The 24,443-nt window shown below is 38.4% G+C and overlaps 1 protein-coding gene across 5 annotated transcripts in view; it reads right to left on the reverse strand.

Moving 5' to 3' along the window:
* Nucleotides 1-24,443, reverse strand: part of LOC122450803 (cytochrome P450 7B1) — a 735,954-nt gene that overhangs the window by 570,800 nt on the left and 140,711 nt on the right. For all 5 annotated transcript variants that reach the window (XM_043483042.1, XM_043483045.1, XM_043483043.1 and 2 more), the window contains exons 3-5: nucleotides 17,764-18,351; nucleotides 17,095-17,301; nucleotides 7,860-8,035 (exon numbers count right to left, since the gene is read on the reverse strand). In XM_043483042.1, coding sequence (XP_043338977.1) covers nucleotides 7,860-8,035; nucleotides 17,095-17,301; nucleotides 17,764-18,351 — 971 coding nt within the window. The remainder of the gene's footprint in view (nucleotides 1-7,859; nucleotides 8,036-17,094; nucleotides 17,302-17,763; nucleotides 18,352-24,443) is intronic.

Raw genomic sequence — 24,443 nt, forward strand, 5'->3', positions numbered from 1 at the left:
TTTGTTCTCTAAGATGGGTCTCGACTTAATGACACCTGAAATACCAAGGTTGGGTGGAAAGGGAAGGGCAAGACCTCCATGGTTACTAGGGAAGAGTGAATTCCACTGACCAGAGAGGCTGCTATAGATGAACAAGTAAGATGAGTTTAGGATTCAGTGCTTATGTTTGGATGAAACAGATATGAAATAATAAGATTCACATTAAGCACTAGAAAAGAAGAGCACTAAGATACAAAGTCTGTCTGGATTGCTTTTCGATGTTTTATTGACTTTCTTCTATGACAGTTCTCTTTAGAATGAGTGTTCCTTGGGTTAACTCTCTTGGTTTCTGATATGTTTTCATAAGTAAGTTATATTATTTGTTACAGAAAATTATGGGACTGGTTTATGGAAGGTGTTTGGTCCGCCATCTTAATTTACTCTCAGTTGAGTTTCTGAGGACACTGAGTGACCTTATTTCAGCCCATGGTAAATTACACCATTGATTAGATTAACACACGTGGCATGCATGACAACGACGAAGTCTGTCCTGTATGCCGTGCTCATTAGCATTAGACCTGCTCAGTACACAACTTTGCCATGAACTATGAAGTCAGAGGCAAAGAAGCAGGTCAGACTGAAGGCATTCAGATTATAGCAAAACCCCCACAGTACACAGATTCTGAATCTATCACATGATCTAATTTTCTCGCTCAATGCCAATATTCATGTCGGTGAAACCACATTCATGTCGGTGAAACCACAGTACACAGATAGAGTCTCAATCTATCAAATGATCTAAGTTTCTCGCTCAATGCCAATATTCATGTTGGTGAAACCATTTCCTTTAAAAATATTGGTTTTACTGTCATTTACCTAGGATACTGATCTTGGTAACTAATTAAGCTTTTAAAACACATTGTGGGTAGTTTCTATTCCACTCCTGCCCCCTAAACTTGCAAGCTGATGAGATCATAACGGGAAAATTAATCTGCATCAGAATGCAAGCATATTTTGCCATAAATAATTCTGGGATGTATCTGAATAGGATCTACCAGTGCTAACCTACAAATACCTGTCCATCCTTGTAGCATGGATAAGGACATTCTCTGTGGACACCGACTTTGTTACTAGAGATGGAATTACAACTTAGGACTGTATCTCAGTAAATCTTTTTTTGTTATTGGAGTCCAGGCCTGCCTGCCTGAGTTCAAAACTACTGCTTCCTCCTTTTCACTGACCAATCTAAGATCATGCTCTTCTCAAGAATTCTTTGCCTATGCCAAACCAGTGGATGTCACTTTTACATTCGAAAAGCTCTCACTGCAGTCAGTCTCATAGTTTAAGTCAGAATATACAGAAGAAAAATTTAGCTTGAGCTATGACTTCATACTATGCTGATATCATAAATAAGCCAGACACTGTTATGGCATTTCGATTTTCCTCTGTATACATGGATATACAGCTGAGAAGCCACAGTGACCAACAAAAAAATGCCTAAATCCTCCCCCTGCCCTGCCACCTTCAGTGAGTACACATGCAACTCCCTCAGACTTCTAGTCAACCAGTAATATCACTTGTCCAGTTTTCCATCACCTCCCAGTCAATTTCATCACAATAAATATCACAGAAATTCCTATTTACTTGTTTATATTATGGACCAAGAAAGGAAAAGGCCAATTTCTTTCATTCTGTGGCTACCATCAAGCTCAAAGGGAATATGGGCATACATAGCCTTTTTTTTTTTTTTTTGATGTGGACCATTTTCAAAACCTTTATTGAATTTGTTACAATACTGCTTCTGTTTTATGTTTTGGTTTTTTGGCCATGAGGCATGTGGGATCTTAGCTCTATAACCAGGGATCAAACCTGCACCCCTTGCATTGGAAGGTTAAGTCTTATCCACTGACCTGCTGGGAAAGTCCCCGTAAATAGCTTTTTGTGTTAAAATTTGTTTTCAGTCTGTTTCCCATTGCCAGGGCATGGAGAACCGGAGCAGGTTCCATGTTATTAGAAAGGGCTTGTGACAGCTGCTAGAAATATAGTCTTTTTTTTTTTTTTTAAAGAAGGGGTGTAATAGTCTCACTTCAGAGATTCTGAGGTCACAGTGACATAGAACAAAAGTCAGGAAGCTTGAGATGCCTTGATCTTTGATCAGGAACACAATGAAAACAGGATCCATCATGTGGCAGTACACTACCATCACAGTTCAGTGCTACACAATTAAGGGACCATTAAATGCAGTATTATTCAATGGATGAGAAGAGAGAAATCCTAAGAGACAAGCGTTAGGCACCGAGATTCCCCACGGCTCTTCTGCTGATTGTCTACTCCTCCACTGGTTGCTCCCTATCATCATTCTTCCGTATGAGACCTATTGAGGCACCCACCATGGTGATCACATTGCTCTGGCCTCTGACTGATTCAGGACAGAGTATGTGGACCAGTCTCTCAGGGCTACAAGTGAAGAGTCTACGGCGCCATCTGGGAGAACATCCCTTCTCATAAAGAAGGAAAAACACAATGAAACAGTTCACCACTCTTCCTGCTATGGATCTGGTTATATGAGAATAAGATCCCTGCAAGGCTCCAGCTATTCTGACACCAGGCTGAAGACGAAACTAACCCACAGGAGATGACAGAGCCAAGAACTCCCAAGAGATGAGACTCGTCACACTGTCTTATTTATCTCCATATTTTCAAAGTCCCCACAAGAGTGCTATGCACATAGTGAGGTTCCATATATGTTTGTTGAATTAATGAATAAATACATGACAATAAAGTATATTTTAAAAGCAATCTTCAAGCTTTTGAAGAAAACAGAGATATTGAATGAGTAAATAAAGACAGGGAGAATGAAGAGTAGATGAATATTCAAATAGAAAATGTTTACAAATAGAAAGTGGTATAATATTTAGCGCTAGAAATAAAGATTGGGTAGACGATACAATTTCCTGGATAGAGAAGAATTTTGGGTCTGAGTGACTGAGGAACATTGCATAACACCCTAATCTGAGTTCTCCAAATTTTATGTTTAGTTCAAGTCAACAGCTTTTTTTTTTAAAGCATTTCCAGCATGTGAAGGAAGCACTAAAGTTTAAAAAAGCATAGAGACTTCCCTGGTGGTCAATAGTGGTTAAGACTCCATGCCTCTAATTCAGGGGTGTGGGTTTGATCCCTGGTTGGAGAACTAAGATCCCACATGCCATGTGGTATGGCCAAGAAAATATTTTTAAAAAGTAAAGGGCATAAAACATAGTCTTGTTGGAGTAGTTATAGGTGTTCATATCCATATGATCAGCTCTTGTATTCACTCAATTCATCATTTTGGGTTTAGGAATCTGGATTAGATAAAAGATATAACTTCCTAGAAATAAAAACTGTCACTATTTTGAATGTATGACTAAGAGGCTGCAAACTTGCCCTGGTTTATAGCCAGACCTCCTGGGAGCAAGATGACTAAGTACAGAGATTTCTTTTTTTATCTCCGTGACTTGGATTCCAATCAATGGTATGCTGTGGCCAGTTTGTACCAGCAAGAGAGTACATACACATCTCTCCCCTACACTGTGTTCAGGGTCTTCACGTTGGTAGCAGGAAATCAGTGAAGATGAGAGCATTTACACCATGACAATTGACAAAATCAGGGTTTTGCAGCGCGCTGGTTCACCAGCACATTGCTGGTTCCAACATGGTAGGAATGCAAGTGTCAGTTCCCTAGCGGAGCAGAAATCCTCTCAACACAGAGCACGTGGTTATGAGAACACAGCTGCATCATAAGAACAAATCCCTAAATGATAAGCTCTTAAGGACAGGGGCCTTTGTTATATCTATATCACCCATTATGCCCATCAACGTGCTTTCTGGATAGTAGATGCTCAACATAGGTTTGTTTCCTTGAAACGTACTAATGGCACAATCGCTATTCCAGTTTGAGAGACACAAAATCATTGAGACTTGTTTCCACATTTGTCATGATCTGTGTATTTTAATAACAGCGACAATAATCCAAAGAATATTGATGAAACAATTTTGACAGTAATTTAGAATTTTTTCAAGGGCTTTCAAATTCATTTATCCTTTTTTAATCCCTACACCTCTGAGAAGTAGATTGGAAAGGCTTGCATGACATTAACTCAGAGCTTTGGGGTCGGTGGGGGGTACTCCAATGGCTTTGTAATTACTTTGTTTCACTGTGTCCTTCTTTAGAGGCTATTTGGTTATAGAAATGTATCACCATCTAAAATGTTGGCTATTTCTTCCCTATGGGCCAGCTTCCCTTTATACCTTAGTACCTCCACAGAGAAACCAACCAATACATTTGGTCTTCTCCATGGCTCTACTTTTTTTTTTTCTTTTTTGTTTTGGTTTTTTTGTTTGTTTGTTTGTTTTTTCCATGGCTCTACTTTTGGATGCTTCATTCTGCCAGAAAATTAATCATCACTATTTACGAATTACTTGAAAGCCAGTGGCTAGAATTCTGGCTGACAATTGACACAAATTTGAGGAAGTCTTCAGAAAATTTTAAAGATACCCATTTAAAAAGGTACCCATTCCGAGTTAATTAAGAGATCATCCAGACTTTCTTGGGTGGCATTTAGATGGATAAAGAAGGAAGAAGAAAGAATCGGGGAGGAGGGTTTCCTTTGTTCTCTCCCACTGTTTTAAATTTCACTTTCCAATCTGTTTTCCCACATTAGCAAGTGCCACCTGACAGGTTAACATCACAATAAGCTAAGGAACCCACATTTAGGAAAAAATAATTCTCAATACAGATTACATGCTGGTAGCTTACAGGCCCAATCAGGTCTCCAAACATTTTTTGTTTAGTTCACGTTGCATTTTAGACCTTAATTTTTTCAAACATTTAAAAATTCTAACCTTCACCCAAAAGTCTGTTTTTGAAGTTTAAAAAACTAATAATAAAAATGACTTGGTTACATCAGGTCTATGTGCTTGTAAGAACTGAGGGTTGGTTCAGAAGCAGCCAAATGATCTCACAGGCTTCCTGGGCGGTCCTTTCACCAGAGTTTTTACCACTCCCAATGGTACTGCAATATTTACACACAAGCCACCTCATCTATTGGATCTAATTAGGTCCAGGACACATTTGAGTGTGCGGTCTCTGCAGTGATTTAACATTTTAACTGAAATATAATTTCACTTTCAGAACACTCACCCATCTCAGCACTTCCTATTTACTTCTTTCTCTGGGTACCCTTCTGTGTGCCAGGCACTGAGAAATCACAGAAGGTTGAGGACAGGGTCTCTCCCCTCCTGGAACTTACAGGATACGGGCACATGAGCGAACAAGTCACTGCAAGATCCCGCGGGGTGTGCCCCCTAACACAGGCTATACAGGCCACAGAGCGAGCGGCAGCAGATTCTCTGAGGAATGATGTGGAAATCAGGGACACTGTCAAAGATGGTGATTAAGAGTCTTGTGAGGTCAACTGGAGTCTCTCAGTAGACAAGTCAAGAGGGACATTCAACAATAGAGAGATGTGTGAGGAAAGACATGGCCTACTTTTAGAATGTAATATTCCAGGGTCTCTTGGCCTTGAGCATCCTGAAACCATGCCTCACTGGTTAGGAGGAACCCATCTTGTGCTGAGGATTCTCAGTCTCCACCTTCTCCAAGAATAACTATAATTATATCTGGAGTTCATCTTCTCCATGATTTTGGCCTAACAGTTGGTGGTTGTTTTCTGTATCTAAGGAAGGCCAGGTCTTCCTATATCTGTAGGGTACCAAAGTCAGGCAGCGAGGAATATGAGCGTCTGATAAGCTCCTGGGACAATGCTGTCAGTGACAAATAACCAAGGACAGAACTTTCCAGGATTTTCTTCTCTTTTCTTACTCTTAGCACATGATGGTTTGGGGATGGGCATCTGTTCTATGAGCATTGATAGCATCTACTTATTGCTATCCTAAGTTATTAAGCACAATAGAAATCAACCCACGAGCCTGAGAGGAGTGAGTACTCAATAAATGTTTATAGAATGAATGATTATGTAAGACTTTGCCAAACATATAAAATTGGTTCTGCCCCATACCATTTTTTTTCTGTGCCAGTAGCTATCACATTTCACCATTCCACAACTAATTTCAAGAGAACAATATCACAACAAAAATTAGCTAGCTGATTTTAACATTAGTCAGACATAACTGACTAATGTTAAGTCTGGTAAATAGTATAGAATGCTCATCAAGTCAAGTTAGAGCTGTCCTAATGATGCTAACTCAGGGTTCACAGGACTGCAATTTTGTTCTTCCCACCAAATGAGTATGAGGCAAACCCTTCTGACTACTATTTATTATGTATAGTTTGGGGATTGCGATTTAGCATTGCACAGAGAAAATATAATTGAGCACACTTCCAATGTTTACCTTTGATACTGGGTTGACTAAAAATTTTGTTCAGGTTTTTCCATAAGATGTTTAACTTCCTAAAAGTCTAACCCATGAGTCTTACTCATGGTACAGAGGAGGAGAGCCCAGAGATTCTTAATGACAGTTGTGGTTGGGGAAACATTTATTATTTGTTGATGACTTGAATGTAGATTTTACTATCATGACATGAATGATAAATTTAATGACTGGAATAATCACAAAATAAAAATACAAAGTGGAAATTAAATTAAAAATTGTAGATAGAAATGAAACTAATTTCAAATTTTAAAGTATTTTTCAAAGATTTGCTATTTACTTGCTTTATTTATTGAACACCTAACTATGTGTGGAATTTTTTTTTTATATATATATTTACAAACGTGGAGATGAAGCTTGTTGTCTGAACAGTGTTCATTCACTCACTAATACCCAACTTCTGATTTGCCATCATTAGTTAAATAAGACCTCTTCTGAAACACACAGAAACTATACGTATATTCTCCCCTCACTTAGGAAATTTTGTCTTTGCTGATGAAATAAATGCAAACTATCTAAAAAAAAAAAAAATGCAAACTATCTCCTTGCATTTGAAGTCTGTCCCTTTCTAATTAATTTCCAAAATTCAACCAGATTTTAAACCAGCCTGGCTGTCAAACACCTTAGAAACTGGGTTTAGAAGTGGTTCGACTCTAAACTGCTCAGAAAGTGCATGGAAGTTTCTCTCTGAAACATGGCATTTTACATATAAAAACCACTGCAGCAACAACCTGACTCCCTGAGAAGCACAGGCAGAAGATGACTGCTTGCAATTTGCATGCAGGTGGTGAACCTCTGAAGTGGTATTAAGGGATGAGCCAGGGTGGATTAATTTCCAGTCTTTGATATTCATTAACTCCAGCTTCAGAAAAAAATACAAGGAGATGACACAATTACCCTCAGAGCTTCACCCGTGAGCAGCAGCTTTACAATCTCAAGTTCACAGTGCCATCCTAATTGATCAAGAAGGGGCACATGCCTTTAGTAAGAGGTGAAAAAGTAGAGAGCTTAACTATAGCAGGGACGGTATCAGACTCTGGGACAGTCAAGCCCACACTGGAAACACTTAGAATAACAGTCTACCATTGTTTATTCTCTAAGTGACCTGTCAACAGCTAGCCCTCCATGGTTTTGTAACACATCTCTGCCAGGCAAGACTTAATTTTGGCCTAAAGTGAATAGTGTCCATAGTGGTATCAATGTTCATTTCACTTGATGAAACTAGAGTTTAGTTTCTCTGTATTTTTATTTATAGATCACAAAATCTTTGAAAGAAAGGTCCTTAAGGAAAGCTCTCAGTAAATAGGATGATGTTTCCATTGGAAAGAAAAACTGGAGTCATTAAGCTCTCTCAAATTCTTTCTGGAAAAAGGCGGCAAAAGAGAGACCACGAGGGAAGGAACGTACTTGCAGCATCTAAGAGGAGCGATGCTGGCTGGATGTTTACTTACATCTGGAGCTTCAAAGATTTCAGGGTCGTGGTGTAAGATGGGAGGAAAGATGACAACAAAGTCTCCCTTTCGCAGACAGCAGTCCTGGCTCTCTAAATGAAGTGTCAAGTCCTCTTGAACGAAACGAAAGATGCCAGAAAAGGAGCAGAGTCGCAAAACCTCGAGAACGGTACTTTCTGAAAGAAACAAGCAAGCATCATTTTTATTAAAATACAACTGCTCCTGAAAAGTACTCTCATTTAACCATCAAAGCTCATTACCAATAACTTCAATTGACAGGGAAATCCTTTTCCAATCAGCAGCAAGAGGGAGCGGATGTGGGCTCTGGATGGGAGAGGAGGGGAGGGGTGAGAAAGTGTGGGGCATTTCACAGGCAAGACACAACTGTGTTGTATTGGTACAGAAAGTCACTAATTAGGATTTTTTGTAGGAAAGATTGATCTGCAAGACAGGAAAGCTGTGTTGGGGTACACACTTTGGAAATTAAAACCGTATCCCAGTTCAAGTACACCCCTGGTGAGTTATTCACCAACCTTCTGAACAGTGATGCCTTCAAAGCCAGGCTTAGGCATTTAATATCCACTTAGGCAGTTAATAGTAAAATAATTGTAGTAGTGCTTTCTGAGACAGCTTAACACTTAATTTCTTTTATGCTAGCTGTAAATAAAATGTGAGTCAGCATTTGCTGGAAAAATTTCAAAGGGAAAATACTTTTAGAGTATGCAGAAGAAAACCAGATTTCTCCGTGGCATCCAGGGAAAATAACAGCCACCATCATAACCTGGAGGATTCCAGAAGCTGAATGTCCTTGCTTTCCCAGTGGCCTTCACCTTTTGCTCCTAGCACGACAGATTTTATGGCTAATTTCCGGCAATTTATCCTGGCAGTTTGAGGAGGAATTCCTTTGGGAATAATATGCATAATTTGCATAAATCATTCTGATAGCATGCACATCAGCATGTAGCTGCTGTCTAGGTCTGCATCTCTGCCTTCATAATCAAAACTGACTATGTTTTCACCAGCGCGAATGGGTCCTAGAATAAAAAGCTTGATTCTTTCTAATCAGCAATGTGAAAGAAGAGCTCCAAATTGAGCGTTTTCTCCCTCCTCCACATGGTAACAAATGGTTGTGTTTATGGCTTGCAGTTGAGAATCTCATACACACACACATACACACACACACACACACACAGAGTCCAGTTTCTTAGTGTTCAGTAAAGCTCTGAAATGTAGAATGACTAATTATTAGATGATAGAAGCGGGCCACTCAGGGAGGGCTTACATCAGCCAAACAAATAAAAATAAATGCTATTTCCCAAAAATTGAAATCTATGCACAGCTTGCATGGGGATATCTAACAGCTTTCGGGACCTTCTCCCAGGAGGTTTTTCCCTAAGCATGCATTTGTCTAAAGAAATGAGGCTGCGGTCAGCTCTGTGTGGCCAGTGTGGTGATTCGATGTGACGCACAGTGAGACCGTGCATATTCTTTTAGACTGCCTTCGTTATTATAATCAGGCAGAGTCAAATCGGTTTGTTGGTGATGAGGCCAGAAAAGAACTTTGGTTTTGGAACAGGGACTCTACTGCAGATAGCCACAAGGCACCTGACACGATGGATTTCAGCGGGCAGGACACCAGCGACCAGCATTTCCATGGTGCAGAGCAGGGGTCAGCTTCCCATGCGCGGCTGCTGGCTCTTGCTGAATCAACAGCAGCGCAGCATCATGTTAGCTTGTGGTGTGAAATGGTAGCTGACATATGCAGCAGAGCTGGGCACCCACCCGGTCCAGTAGGGGTGCGGGAGGGAGAAATACAAAAGCACAGTAATTGCGGGCTGGCCACTGTGACGGGGCAGGCACCAAACGGTCCGAATAACACGGTCCAATCCCACTGGCTGACGTTGCTCTGGGGGAAGCGTGGCAGCTTGCGGCCACCACAGGATCACAAATGACAATTGGGCAAGCGTATCTTAGGCGGAAGTTAATCACAATAATGGAGCCCAAAGTGTGGCTTAGCGGTGGGATCGCAAATGACAAATCTGTTTTACCTTCCAGTACCAGTTATGTGCGTGAGATGAGGCCGGCTCCGGGTCTGAGCGGTCATGCGATCATCATCCGAGGACACAAGTCATGAACATTATTATTCTCAGAGGACAGGGGGCCTTCCATGGCTCTGCGTCACAAGATATACAGACACAAAAGCCATAGCCTCGCTACTGGCCCCAGGAAGAACACGGGCAGGGCTATATGTTGAAAAGAATGACAACTGCACAATAAAAAAAAAAAAAATTGCAGCCTCGACTTGTAGTTGTCATAGTTGAGCAGACACCAGCCAGCACCACTGACAGACCAGCTGGGCCTTGGGAGGGCGTCCATGCCGCACCAGGAGGTAGAGTAAATTATCCTACACGCCAGAGCAACATCTGTTTCTGTGCTAGTGCCGAACAAACAAGGCAATTGAAAACATACCAAGGGATAACCAAGCAACAGATGAACATGACCCTCATTTTTTTCCCCCTTCTCACACTTGAGGTGCTAAACTTCATTGTACAAGCACTCCACGAAAAGAGGGGCCAGGTTGGTTTGAGAAGGTGTTGTCAGAGAGAGTTTACATATTGCCAAAATGGAAAGAGAAACCTGATAGTATTGTTATTCTTAGAATCTTCCTTCCCCCCTTCTATCTTCATTTCTTTTATACCAAAGCTAGCACTCAGTTCTCAATTCGCTCTAGAATTTAAAAAAAAAAAAAAACTTTCCATACACTTATAAATATTCAGTCTTTAAACCTAATTTGCTATACTTAGTTCACATGCCTTCAAGCATTTGTCTTCCAATTTCCACTGAATAAATGCGTACTAATGAGAACTAGAGCAAGCTGCTGAGGCAAAGCTGGGTGACTTGGGTCTGGCCTGCCACCAGCTTGTGATAGGCGGGCAAATTGAGTTAAAATGAAAAGTCTTGTCAGCTGAAATTCAACATGGTAGCCAAACAGCAAGCTGTCAATCATTCCAGCCAAAACAAGGGACTGCAGGTAATAAAAGGTCATTGTGATCATTAGTGCACTTGGCTTTCACAGGCAAGTTAATTTTAATTAAATGTGATCTCTATCTGTAAATGTTTTATAAAACTTATTGTGCATAATGGGTTGTTAATTTATACTTAAATTTAGCAGGTAATAGGACCCTCTACTTACTAAACGCACTGTAGAGAAATGGCTATCAAGAATGCAAATATTTGGAGGATCATTTATACCAGCCACTGCAAGGTGCCAACAATTGCAATTGTGACTATAATAAGGCTGCTGATGTTTTATGAAGAACTGAATTTTACTGACCAGTATCCCCAGGAAATTAGACTGCAGAATTCCCACAATGAACTTACAATTCTGAGCCTGCCCTGTCTCCTTCCCTTGACTAGGAGAGATTTGTTTCTCTTTGCAGGATATAAAAATATTCTGATTAAGTATCTTTTCTAAGCAAATAGCTGAGGAGTATATTGAGCTAAGAAGCGTCACAATGTGACTGGGAAAGAAAATGGTAAATAAAAGGAAACGCAGGTAGAAAAGGATATATACACTTTCTCTTCTGCCCCAGATCTCAATTCTGGCTGTAATAATTGACAGATGATTCTCATTTGCAGATTTAAAGCGCTGAAGCCGCTTATGACAATCAATAATGCATGTTACAATGCAAACACAAACAAGCACATCCAAGTTTCTGCCTCACACTTAGGCCATGTCTGGATGTGTGGAATGGATGTACTGTGACATGGCCAGGCTGTTAATTTGGGTCATCTTAATGATTGGTGCAGACTGTCACACCATCTGATTAGCCATGGTGATCAGTGGATAGCAATGATGGCTGGAGTGAAATAACAGCCAGCCTCTGCTGAAATGGGCTGGGATGGTCTTTAAAAAGAAGGTGGACAGGAAAGGGGCTGGGGGCTCTGCAGATAGTGCTCTAGAAGAGTGAGAAATGGAGTGAGGCTACAGATGTGCGTGCCAGTTTTTATGTAACTGCCTTCAAGACAGGTGAGAAGCTATTCAATAAATAAGACACTATCATCATCAGATAATCTGAAGCCAAATAACTACTTTTTGGCTCAACAATTGTATATTTTAAGTAAAGTTAAAAATAAATCTGAATCAGTACACATGCCTACTTTCACTCTGCACTGCAGACACAGTTTTTGGTTCACTGCTAAAACACAGAAATGTAAATTCAACATTCATAGAGTCAATAAATAGACTATCAAGGTCCTTCTCTGCTCAGGACACTGGGCCACTGTTATTGGTGGAAAACAGAACAGAGATTATGGATGCTCCCCAGGGTCCTACTGAAGAGACTGTTAAATTTCTAATTGGATAACTCCAACGATGGAATTCCGAAAGTCCATTTAGTTAGCAAGTTATTTTCCGTATTGGCTGAAATTTTCCTCCCTTTAGAAAACACAAAGGCAAAAAATTTTGAATCTCTCTTCTATATGACAGCCCTTTAAAAATATTTAAAGACAATGATCGTGTCATTTTTTAACTGTACATCAGAGATGATAACGGCCTTTAACTCAATTAGTCAATGTGCCTCTTAAAATGTGGCAGAGGTGGGTGTGCGATTTCAGCTGGGAAAGTAGACAGGAACTACTTTGTCTGCCCTAGATACCACACTTCTATTAATATTTTGTTGGATGCAGACAAACAACAGATTTTTGAAGTAATATCACCATTGACTTGTGTTAAGCTTTCTGATGTCCCAGAAGTATTGGCTCTGATGGCTCGCTTACAATCACCTGAGGTGGTTTTAAAAAAATAAATACTCCATCTCAGGCCAATAGCGTCAGAACCACTGCATTAAGGAAAACCTTTACACTCATGGTTTTGAACCTTGGTTGCACATTGGAGTCCCCTTGAGAGCTTGTAAAGCCATCAGCCTGTACTTCAGATCATTGAAATCAGAACCATTGAGGGTGGGACCAGGTTTGAGTACTTTTTAAAGCTCCGCAGATGATTCCAAAAGCAGTAGCACATGGGATCTTAGTTCCCCAAGCAGGGATCAAACCCATACCCCCTGCCTTCAAAGTACAGAGTGTTAACCACTAGACCACCAGGAAAGTTCCCCAGAACTATAGCTCTGAGCCTAAACCCTCCCTGCTGGGCCACTCGTCTCTTTCCTTATCCTATTCTTACGCAGCTGATGTTTGGACCTATGTACAATAATCTGCATTCACTTTAAATTTCCCTTTCAATCTTTTCAACACCTGTTTCCAGCATTCATTATATTATCTAGCTCTCTTTGCTTTGTGCCGAGTTGAAAACTTGAGAAACATCTAAACCAGTATTTTTCACTTTTTAACCACTGTCTCCTTATGTTACTGACAAAAATTCCACCACTTATTTCTGCTGTACACCTTGTGGGAGATGCCCCTCCCCCCTCCTCCGGTTGGAAATTTCTAAACATGAAGTAGAATTTGTACCTCCCGTATAGCCCCACTGGAAGAGAAGATTTTGTTAAACTTTACTATTGCTGTTTAAATTATAGACACTCTTAATTTTTAAAATAACACAATTTTTAAAAATAATGAATGAGTTTTTTCAAAATAACACCCACAATTATGACAAACATAATACGTCACACTAAGATGTTAACAGTGAGGCAAACTGTGTGTGTGTGGTATATGGGTATTGTCTTTGTAACTATTCCACAAATCTAAAACTATTCTAAAATTTTGAAAAATTATTTTTATTAGGGAAAAAAACCACAAAATTATAAAGTGAACCTCTAACCCCAACCTTACCCTCAAACCCAACTGCATTTGAGAATTCATGATATATATACTTGTGAAATATAATGGTCAAGGTCTCTGGTACATTTCTAGAGCATTTTCCCCTGAGTTGACAATGTTTATGGATTGGTAGGTAGACCTGACATCAATTTCAGGCTCTGCCACTATCTAGTTGTATGATTTAGATTGGTTAACTAATCTTTCTGTACCTTGTTACCCAACAATTAATGAAGATAATATACTTGAGGATTAGATAAGTTATACTTGAATTTACTTACATGTATATAAGTAAGTTAATACTTGATGATGATGAAGTAAGCTAATAAGTCTGCTGCATAATAAAATAATAATTATTAATATTGTCATTCATACTGTCTCATCCTGAAACTAAGAATATAATTAACTCTATCACCTTCTAGCTCACATTTTCTGGTCTCTTCTATGAGCACATCACAGCTGGCTTTGATGAATCAAGATACAAAGAACTCCTCTTGCCTCTTTGTTTGGACAAATAAAAAAAAACTCCTTTTGGGACCTCCCTGGTAGTCCAGGGATCAAGAATCTCTCTGGCAATGTAGAGGACATGGGTTTGATCCCTGGTTGGGGAACTAAGACCCCACAGGCAAGTAACCCATGCACCACAACTACTGTACATGAGTGTCACAAGGAAAGATCTCGCATGACACAACTAAGACCCTGTGCAGCAAATAACTAAATAAGTAAAAATATTTTTTAAAAACTCCCTTCCCTTTGTATGTTCTACTAATATAAAAATTCCCCTTCCTGGTTTAAAAATAAATTAGCATTCCTTTCATCCTTGTGATACTTTTTCTTACAATAATAAAAATTCAAGATATCTTTCTTTAAAGAAATTATACTTAGGATACATAAAACTCTTTTCTTAAGGAGATGAGATGCACATACACTCAGTCCATGAAGTGCACTGTAAATATTTAATTCTGTAAATCTTGCCTCTCAGCTTATAGTTCATACTCTTCTGATAGAGATACCCATGAGACAGTTATGACAAGATGCAGAGGTCATCTGTTCTGGGACTATTCATATTAAAGAAATTGCTTCAATCTGCATTAAACTGTCATCTAGAAAAAGAAAAAAAAAAAAAGACCCGATTTTCTAGAAGATGCACTTCTAGTAATATACAACACTGGCCTCTGCTGGTACCTGAGACTGTCATGAACAAAGTTTACCTTCTAGATCAGTGAAGGTGCTGCCTGTACTCAGGGGGATCTCCAGGCATTTGGGGTTGGTGGTGGTCCATTCATTGATGATAAGTGAATGATGAGGTCTCTACTCTAGTGATGGACTTTAATGGCCCCAGTCATGGCTCTGGAACTTGCAGTTTCTTCTGCTCGAATAAATTTAAACTTGCCTGCTCTAATGTTTTTGTTGTTCAGTCGCTAAGTCATTTCCAACTCTTTGGGATCCCATAGACTATAGACTACCATGCTCCTCTGTCCATGCTGTTTTCCAGGCAAGAATATTGGAGTGGGTTGCCATTTCCTCCTCCAGGGGATCTTCCCAACCCAGGTATCAAACCCACATTTCCTGCATTGGAAGGTGGATTCTTTACCACTGAGTCACCTGGAAAGCCCCGTCAACTCTAATAGCACAATTTTAAAATAATCTTTTCTTTGAATTAGTGAGAAGTTGAGAGTAAAAAGAGAGTTGATGAATTTCAACTAAATTGTACTGGATACAAACACATATTCCTTGAAGTTTATTTGCTTTATTTCCCAGTATATATCATCTGATTCATAAAATGCAATATAAATTACTTGAATTTATGGGAAATGCAACCTTGATCTTCATAGGAACCATAAATCTTCTACCCAGAAAATACTGTAGATCCATGTGAAAGCAACTACACAGAACTTGATGCAAATTTTGTGCATTTGAAGAAAGGGTGTTAGCTGCTCAGTCAGGTCTGATTCTTTGTGACCCCATGGACTATAGCCACCAGGCTCCTCTGTCCATGGGATTCTCCAGGCAAAAATACTGGAGTGGGTAGCCATTCCCTTCTCCAGGTGGCGTTCCTGACCCAGGGATCAAACCTGGGTCTCCTGCATTGCAGGTAAATTCTTAACCATCTAAGCTACCAGGGAAGCCCCATTTGTGCATTTGGTCCCCAGTAATTCTGAAAAAGAAAAAGAAAATAATGTTCATATTTTAATAATGCTGGGGCTATTTTCCTTCTCCAAGCAAATATAAAATTACTTTGATAATATATGCTAAAAACAGCATGACTGAATAAGCTAGCCAACTGTCACTACAAGGCAAGCTTCCTGCTATTGCCTCTGATGGGTCTTATCCTAACCAAGGGGAACAATCTCTCAAACACTTGGACCAGTCTTTTTAATGTCAACTGGTGGTCAACACTGATCAAGACCTGTAGGGCCTCTACTCTCAGAAGTCCCCATCAAAGAACCTGTAACATATTTTAAAAATATGAAAAAAATGTAGACTAATGTGGGCTAAAATACTTGTTACATTGTCAAAGGAATGAAACAACAAACATCTTTGTCCAAAGGGACCTGGAATAGAGTGTAAAGAAAGCTACAGGATGAAAGGTCAATACAGAAAAAAAAAAAACAGCAAATAATTCACTGATGTGGAATTTAACTTTGGGAATTAAAATTTATTTACATAATGACAGTCATCTTATCAAAACTGGGAAAGGAGAATCCATTGTCATCAAATGCTGTTACTGGCACACAGACCTACATAGATGTTTAAAAGCAACTTAGTCACTTCTGACCTCAAACATATCTGAAAGGGTGACCACACATATCTCATGAATCAGTGACTCTTATAAAACATGGACATTTCACAGGAAGTAGTCTGTAGTTGTAGCCTGCTGTTTTCCCTCCTTCACTCCCTCCTTTTCTTCCTTCATTTTTTTTCCCCCAAGTACGTTTAAATCATGAATTCCCAGGGAAAATCACTCTTACTAAGTTTTGGAGAATTATACACTATAAGCTGTATATGACATCCTAATCTCTGCCTAAAAAGACACCATTTTAGGGAAGAGTAAGTATGTTTTACACAGAAGCTGTCTGTCTGAAATACTTTCTTTTTCAATCCCAAATACCTTTCTTATTAAGATACTACTGCAGTGTTTGGAAAGCATGAGCACACCAACAGATGCTCAGAATCAAATGACTTAATAGGCATAAACTTTTTTTTTTTTTTTCAAATAATTGCAAAGCTTTGGTTTAGCCTTTTGCATACCTTACATAGTTAATTACCTAGGCCTTAATGTTTACATGCAATGAGAGCATCTACAGCTATAAACTACATAATTTATAATTGATGTAAATGGTGTTATTATGTCAATTAGGCAGCTGTGTCCTCCACCTCTTGGTAAACAGCTTTGAGTGATAAACTGAGTTTGCAGAGAGGTACCCTCTTTTCTTCATAACAGATAAAAATAAATTACCAAGGTAGACCAGGCTGTCCAATTGTTCTCTGGTGAGGTGGATGGAAAATCCGGGCCCTTTCTTTTGACCTGTTGACTGCAGCAAATGGTCAATTTCGTCACGCAGCGCGGCCATAGCTTTCGGGTGCCGTAGAAGGTAATACATTGCCCAGAACATGGTTGGAACAGTGTTTGTCACAGAGGCCCAGAGCAAGCCTAAATGATGTGCTGGGAGAAAATAAGTGAAAAGGAAGATTAATAGCGTTTATTACACTGATTAGATTTGCAGTGTGCTAATTAAAAGATGTTAGGACACAGACCCAGCCAAGGATCAGTGCATGCTAATGAGGACCAATAGGCTTCTGAAGTCTAATTTTCTGTTTAATGAGAATAGTTTAAAATGTAATGTGTGTGTGGTGGGGGAGGGGAGGAGGGAGAAGAGATAAGGCGAGTAAATGCAGCTTAGTTATACTCTTTCTCATTATCACCATTAAGTATCTTGCATTACCATCTCAGCGAAAAAAAAAAAAAATCAATTATCACAAAGGGTTGTTTCAGAGTAAAACATTTTATCATTAGCCAATTAGAAAGAGCATAAAAATTCTCAAGGTCGCCATTTTGTCTTTTTATTTCAAAGGTCTATTGTAAATTATTTTATTTTAGACAAGTTATCATTCAGAAGTTTCTTACCTCCTATTTCAGGGTCCTTGGGCGTATAGTATTTCTCCAGGATATCATTCCTTCTTTGAACAACTTCAGACAGTCCTTGTAACTTAGCTAAGCTTTCTATTGTCAAGTCTTTTATAAGTTTAGTTCGAACAGACTTGATGTTTCCTAGAAGCTCAATGGGTATGCCTGATGCTAAACGTGTGAATTTTTCATCAAATTTTAAAAAATCATCTTTTAACTCAGTAATAAATGTTTTCTTATCATTAGCAAGAATATTTCCATATATGGTTGTAAATGTCATTTCAAATATTACTGAGTTGCAGAATGACAACAAACGTTCTGTGCTCCAACTTGTGGTTTTTAAAAGGTGGGGTTCAAAAACTTGCTTTAGATTCTGCATTGTGCTTTCCATCAGTATGTCCAAATGCTTCCCTTGTAAAAATCGATAGGTACTATGAATCTCGTCGATGAGGTCAGAATCTGTTGTCATCTTTTTGATAGAAAATACTCTCTTTAAGAATTTACTGGTAAATATTTGAAAGCTTAATTTTTGATTTTTTGCCACTGATGTGTAGTGGAAAGGATCCAGGATAAATGTTATGTACTTTCCTAAAAGAAATAAATGAGAATATGAATTCATGTGGCCATACAACAAAAGAAAACAAGATATCTGAAATTTGAGACTATCCGACTCAAAATTAGAAAGACCTTAATAACTCATATCTCAAAAGATGCAAGATACAATAACAATCTATTTGATTCAAAATTCCATTACATGTTTCCTTTTAAAATGGAAGATGGTGGGAAAACCCTAGAAGTCTAAAGTTAAATATTATGAAATTGTTAATAACTTTCAAAAAGATAGCTTATTCTTCAGATTTTTATTTTAATGAACTACCAAGATATTTATCTTTTAAATAGTCTCAACATTCATTACTTAAACATTTCTCATATTTTCCCCCAATAATAGAATCAGAAAACAAACAACTCAAATTGGTAAGGTATATTAGCTTTGATTGAATACAATCATTTTAACTCAAATAAATGAAGATTTGGCGCGAAGCAAGTACTCACAAATGAGCATCTAATTCAACTAACAACAAATCACAAATACCAATGTTTTCATTTTTATAGATGAGAGTATAGTAGGTCAGGGAGATTCACTAACACAGTCAAAGTATCATACTGATTTGTGATCAAAAGAAGATTCCCAAACTAGAACCCATCCATTCACGCTTTCATGAATTTACTCAACATTTACTGACATCCAGGTACTTGGTTGAGTCTCTTTCCTCTTAAGATAAAGATGTAAAGGAACCACTGCATCATTATGGATAGTGAGAGAGCAGAGGCGGAGACACAATGTAAGAGCAGCAGGAAGTGGAATCTGCTTCTGTCTGCCTGGAGTGATCAACAAGCGTTCTTTGAGGAGATGACATTTGGCATTTTCATATATTGGTCCAAAGTTAAGATGCTGGTTAAAAATACAGATTCCTGCTTGATTCTGATTCAGATGGCTCCAAGATGGGACCTACAAGTCTTTAAAGTGGTTCTTATAAGAAGGCACACTAAGGAACCTGACCATCTGATGCAAAAAGCTGACTCATTGGAAAAGACCCTGAGGCTGGGAAAGATTGAAGGCAGGAGGAAAAGAGGGTGACAGAGGATAGGATGGTTGGATGGCATCATCGAGTCAATGGCTATGAGTCTGAGCAAACTCAGGGAGATAGAAGGACAGGGAAGCCTGGCGTGCTGCAGTCCACGGGGTCGCAAAGCGCTGGACATGACTAAGTGACTGAACTGCAACACCAGCACCTCTAAGGTACAGACTCATAGTGTGGTCTAGCTCTCAAAACCCACAGGGATCTTGGAGATTCCTGGTTGCACCCTCCCCACCCCCACCACCCCGGGCATTTACCAGTGAAAGAAAGTCAGGAGAAGCTAAAGGCCAGGATTACGTTGCCATTTTTTAGTGGCAGGAGCCTAGACAAGAAAACAGTCCACACACTATGCTTTTCCTTTACTGTTGTGTTTCCTTCTCACTCAAGGGTTGCTTCAAGACTCCTGCTAATGAGAAGTCATATGCATTCAATACTCAATATTAGCTTTAATAAGCCTTCCTTTTCAAGAACACACATGAAATTTAGTTGATCCTACAAACTGTAATGCTTATGTTACTGTCTTCTAGAAAACGATAAATAATTAGACATGAAAGTTTGTCAGATCATCTATGCTCAGCTCTTCATGTCATCATTTGTGTGTGTGTGTGTGTGTGTGTGTGTGTATGTGAACCTTTTTTAGAAAAACAACTCACTTATTATTTTTGGTAACTCAAACAGGATCACAGAAATTAAATTCAATTTGGGACAAGTTTTACAATGAAGTTTTGAATAATTTTAACCTAATCCTAGAAATAGGATAAATTTTTTTGTTTTTCAGTCTTAAGGCATAATTTAAGGCTTTAGTGTACATAAATACACATGTGCTACAGCTTTTTCCCCAAAAATAAATCATATGACTTGAATTGTATTCACTCTATTTCCCCTTGATTTAGTTAATAAAGTGGGCCAATTCAGGAATGAGGGTAAAACTCGAATGACTACTCATTCTGATCAGATCCCAAAGTTATATCTACAAAATAAACTGGATTCCCAACCCCCCAGGAGAGCAGAACTGATTCAACTGGATTTGGGCATATTTTATGACACCTGCTTTACCATAGCAGCTTAATTAAATAAAATTACCAGCATCTGCCTGACAAATAATTGAAAAAAAGAGTCAATTCTCTTATGTTGCAAAAGATATAATTTTAGGCAAGGCTGTGTATTTTCACAGGTGGTGATTCATACTTTTCTCTAAATGAAAGGGTTTTGCTACATATCTTTACAGAGTTATTTTAAATTCGTCACTAAAATTCAGAGAATGTATAAAAGGCTCAGTTTGTAAAACATAACTTTTAGAGAATAGTTGGAATTTTTTGTTACTAATTGTCTGTATTCATCAAAATCTAAGCAGAAAGACAAAACTGTATTCAGTCATGGCAGTAGAAGCCACTAGTCACAGACTAACTGAAGTACTTCATGTACTTTAGAGATTTTTATCTATAATTCATCATGAATACATAGGTATTCCCTCTCTCTCCCTTTCTCTATCTCACCTTGAGGGTGAGGAAATGGGAAGAAATTATGAGGTTAACATAAAATAAAAACAGTAAAAGCTAAATGTGGAAAACGGTGTCTGATTAGCAGCCAAGTATTACTTGATTTTTAATAACTGCTTATTTTTTAACAGGCAGTTGTCACATAGGTTCTTTTTTAAAACATTACTGATCAGTTTAATGCAATTTATTTGTAGATAAAATTCTCACTCTTTCCAAGGCTCTTTACACTCCAGGATCTATATTTTTTCTCATTTCTTATTTTGATTTTCTTCAATATCAAAGCATTATGCTTTACTGACTCTCTTTTCCAAATAAGATGTGGACTGCTGAGTAAGACATTTTGATTTTCTGAATTTTACTTTTCAAGTGGGTTTGGAAGTACTAATAACACTGGAGATGCTAGCTGGCTTTCCAACTTTTAATCTTCAGTATAAACAATTTAAGCTAAGTTTTCCAAAATTAATATTAATTTAAACCATCTGTCCACCATCTGCTAATGTGAGATGCAAAACCAGAGTTTCTTTGTAATCTTTAATCAGACAGTTAGGAAAACACATATACATTCATAAAATGAATTTAAATTTCTTAACAAAGGAAATTTGAAAAGTTATTCTGAAGGCCAAGGATTCTTGGAGCAAAATTAACTTTTGTTCCGGTTGCTTTTATGTAAGTGAATGCCGAATGTCAACAGGCAACTCGTCTAGTTAACAAAGATCACAAGATAGAAACAATATCTTTTGCCATGTTTCCAAAAGAGAAAGGAAAGCTATCAGCAGCGATGTGAAATATTGATTTAAAGAATTTCAAAGAACAAATGTCAAAATGAAGCTCACTTCTGCAAAATAATATATATGTGTGTGTATATATATATAAAATCATTCTTTTGAGCAGTAAATTTGAAATGGGGTCAAATTTTTTAATATATTCTTTACCAAACATTTCATTGTCCTCCTTTGTTTAGGAACTGGCTCAACATAAAGATATTAACTCCATCATTCCTGAATAACCTGCACGTGATCTATTACTAACCTAAGAGCCATTTCACTTCCTGCAAAATTACTTCTTTTAGGAAGGTAAAGCAACGTAATGATATGTCACTAAACGTTAAAAAAAATAAGTCGTTCACTCTGATGTCTTCTACACAAGAAGTTTGACATCTGGATCATTATAACTTGAATTTTGATGTTTTCATCTCAGATATTTGGTGCTGTACAGGAAGACATCCAAGGGAATTCGGAACAACCATTTGACTATTTGGAATAGAAATGTCTAGTCAATAACTAAGAGATAAACTAGAATTTTATAGAAATTTTCCATAACTATCACCTTTTAATCTCCATATATACTTGGCTCTCCATTTTAAAATCTCCAGCTGAAAATATTCATTGGAAGAGTGGACTATGAGCCAACTTTTTATTTGGTAAGGATGACCACATTATCCTCCCGCTCTTATTAGGGAGATTTCGCTAGCTGTTGACAATGATGTACAGTGGTGCTTCGCTGCGGTGACATCTAGGGAAAACGATTCCGCTGCACCACCACACAAAACCAATTAGAGAACTATTTTCTGCGACAGGTCACGAATTTACATGGTTTCCCATGAAAAGATGTACCTTTTAATTTCTTTATTAAGATGACATTCGTGTCCCTTGAGACTTTTGGGGATGACAATCATTCACTCATCACGAGAGAACATATACTCAGTGAAATCACATCATGGGACAAAGGTGGGAGACACTGTTTCCCGTTTCACATTTTCCAAATGAGCTATTTTGCCAACTGATCATTAGAAGCAAGTACATGAAAAGGATTTCTTGACAGGAATTTATTCAAACTCTAGGAAGAAATCAAAGGGAAGTAGTGGTATGTATTCAACTCTGGTTGTCTATTGTGGAGTTTAAAAACATAACCATGGTCAATAGAAATTAGAAATTCAGCAAGTGTCTCGGTATTTGAGATGAAGATATCAAGTGTCAGCAGAAATTGGTTGTTTTCTGAAAAGTGAATAAAATTATTCCAATCTGCCTTAAAGTTTCTGCTTAATCATCTGAGGTTATTTTTATAGACTGTATTAGAAAGGAAAACTGAAAATGTCAATAATTTGTTGTATCTACTCATTAGAATATAAGGTTTACTTTTTAACGTTAAAAGTGACCTTTTTTTTCTGCTTTTATTTATTTATTTTTCATTTATTTTTATTAGTTGGAGGCTAATTACTTTACAATACTGTAGTGGTTTTTGCCATACATTGACATGAATCAGCCATTCAAAATTTAATTTTTGTTTTATATTGGAGTATAGTTAATTTACAATGTTGTGTTAGCTTCAGGTGTGCATTTAAGAGATTCAGTTATACATATATCCATTCTTTTTCAGACTGAGTTCTCTGTGCTATACAGAAGTCCCTGTGGATTGTCTATTTTATATATAATAGTGTGTATATGTAAATCCCTAACTCCTAATTTATCCCTCCCCAAGAATGATTTTCTTAAGTGAAGAAAATAGTTTTGTACTATGAAGCCAAGTCGTGTCCAACTCTTTGCAATCCCATGGACTGTAGCGTGGCAGACTCCTCTGTCCATGGAATTTTCCAGGCAAGAATACTGGAGTGAATTGTATTTCCTTCACCAGGGGATCATCCAGACCCAGGGATCGAACCTGGGTCTCCTGCATTGCAGGCTGATTCTTTACTGTCTGAGCCACCAGCGGAGCCCTATATATAGAGGTGTATATATGTTAATCCCAAATTCCTAATTTGTCCCTCCCCAAGAATTACTTTTTCTAAGTGAAGGATATAGTTTTGTAATATGAAGCCAATAGTTCACTTAGGCTAGAAGCCCCAGCTATGGCCTTTATTTGTGTTATAGTATTTCATCAGCTCTAAGGTATTGAGAATTTCCTCATCAAATATTTATTGTGAATCAATCAGTGCTGAGCTGTGAACTAAATGTGGGCAAGAGAGGGGTTCGATAATAATGAAGGGAAATAGATAATGTGAATTAACAATACAGTCACAATTTACTAAATGCTTTGACAGAAGAGATACTAACAGTGACTGGAGAAGAGCCATTAGACATAACCTGGGGGGGGGTAATAAGGATCACTGTAAAATGCCAGTGCATTTGACAGGTATGTGGGGGCCTGAGTGAGATCACACCTGTTGTCTTCAGCTTTCTTGGGAAAGAAACTGAAAGTTATCAGAGCCCAGGGATAGGGAGCTGGAACAGAGCCTCCTATCTGCACACTTAACCAGAAGTAGGAGGGCAGAGGAGTGTAGACAATCTTGTGTGTAGAGATCAGCCTCCCAGACATACAAGGGACAGACAAAAGCAAGAAAAGGAATGGCTAGCCCAGGTGATAAGCTGATGTGGAAGACTGTGCAAACATGGCTACCATAAATTTCTTCGCTCTTTCTACATGTGCTCCTTTGCAACTCTGCCACTCTGCCCAGGCAGAAGTGGAGGTGTCTTTTCTTAGCCTTGAATCTGGGTTGGCCTGAGACCTGCTCACACTAGCAGAAAGTGGTGGAAGCAAGGTTCTA

The sequence above is a fragment of the Cervus canadensis genome, chromosome 12 (assembly GCF_019320065.1).
Source record: "Cervus canadensis isolate Bull #8, Minnesota chromosome 12, ASM1932006v1, whole genome shotgun sequence".
NCBI lineage: Eukaryota > Metazoa > Chordata > Mammalia > Artiodactyla > Cervidae > Cervus > Cervus canadensis.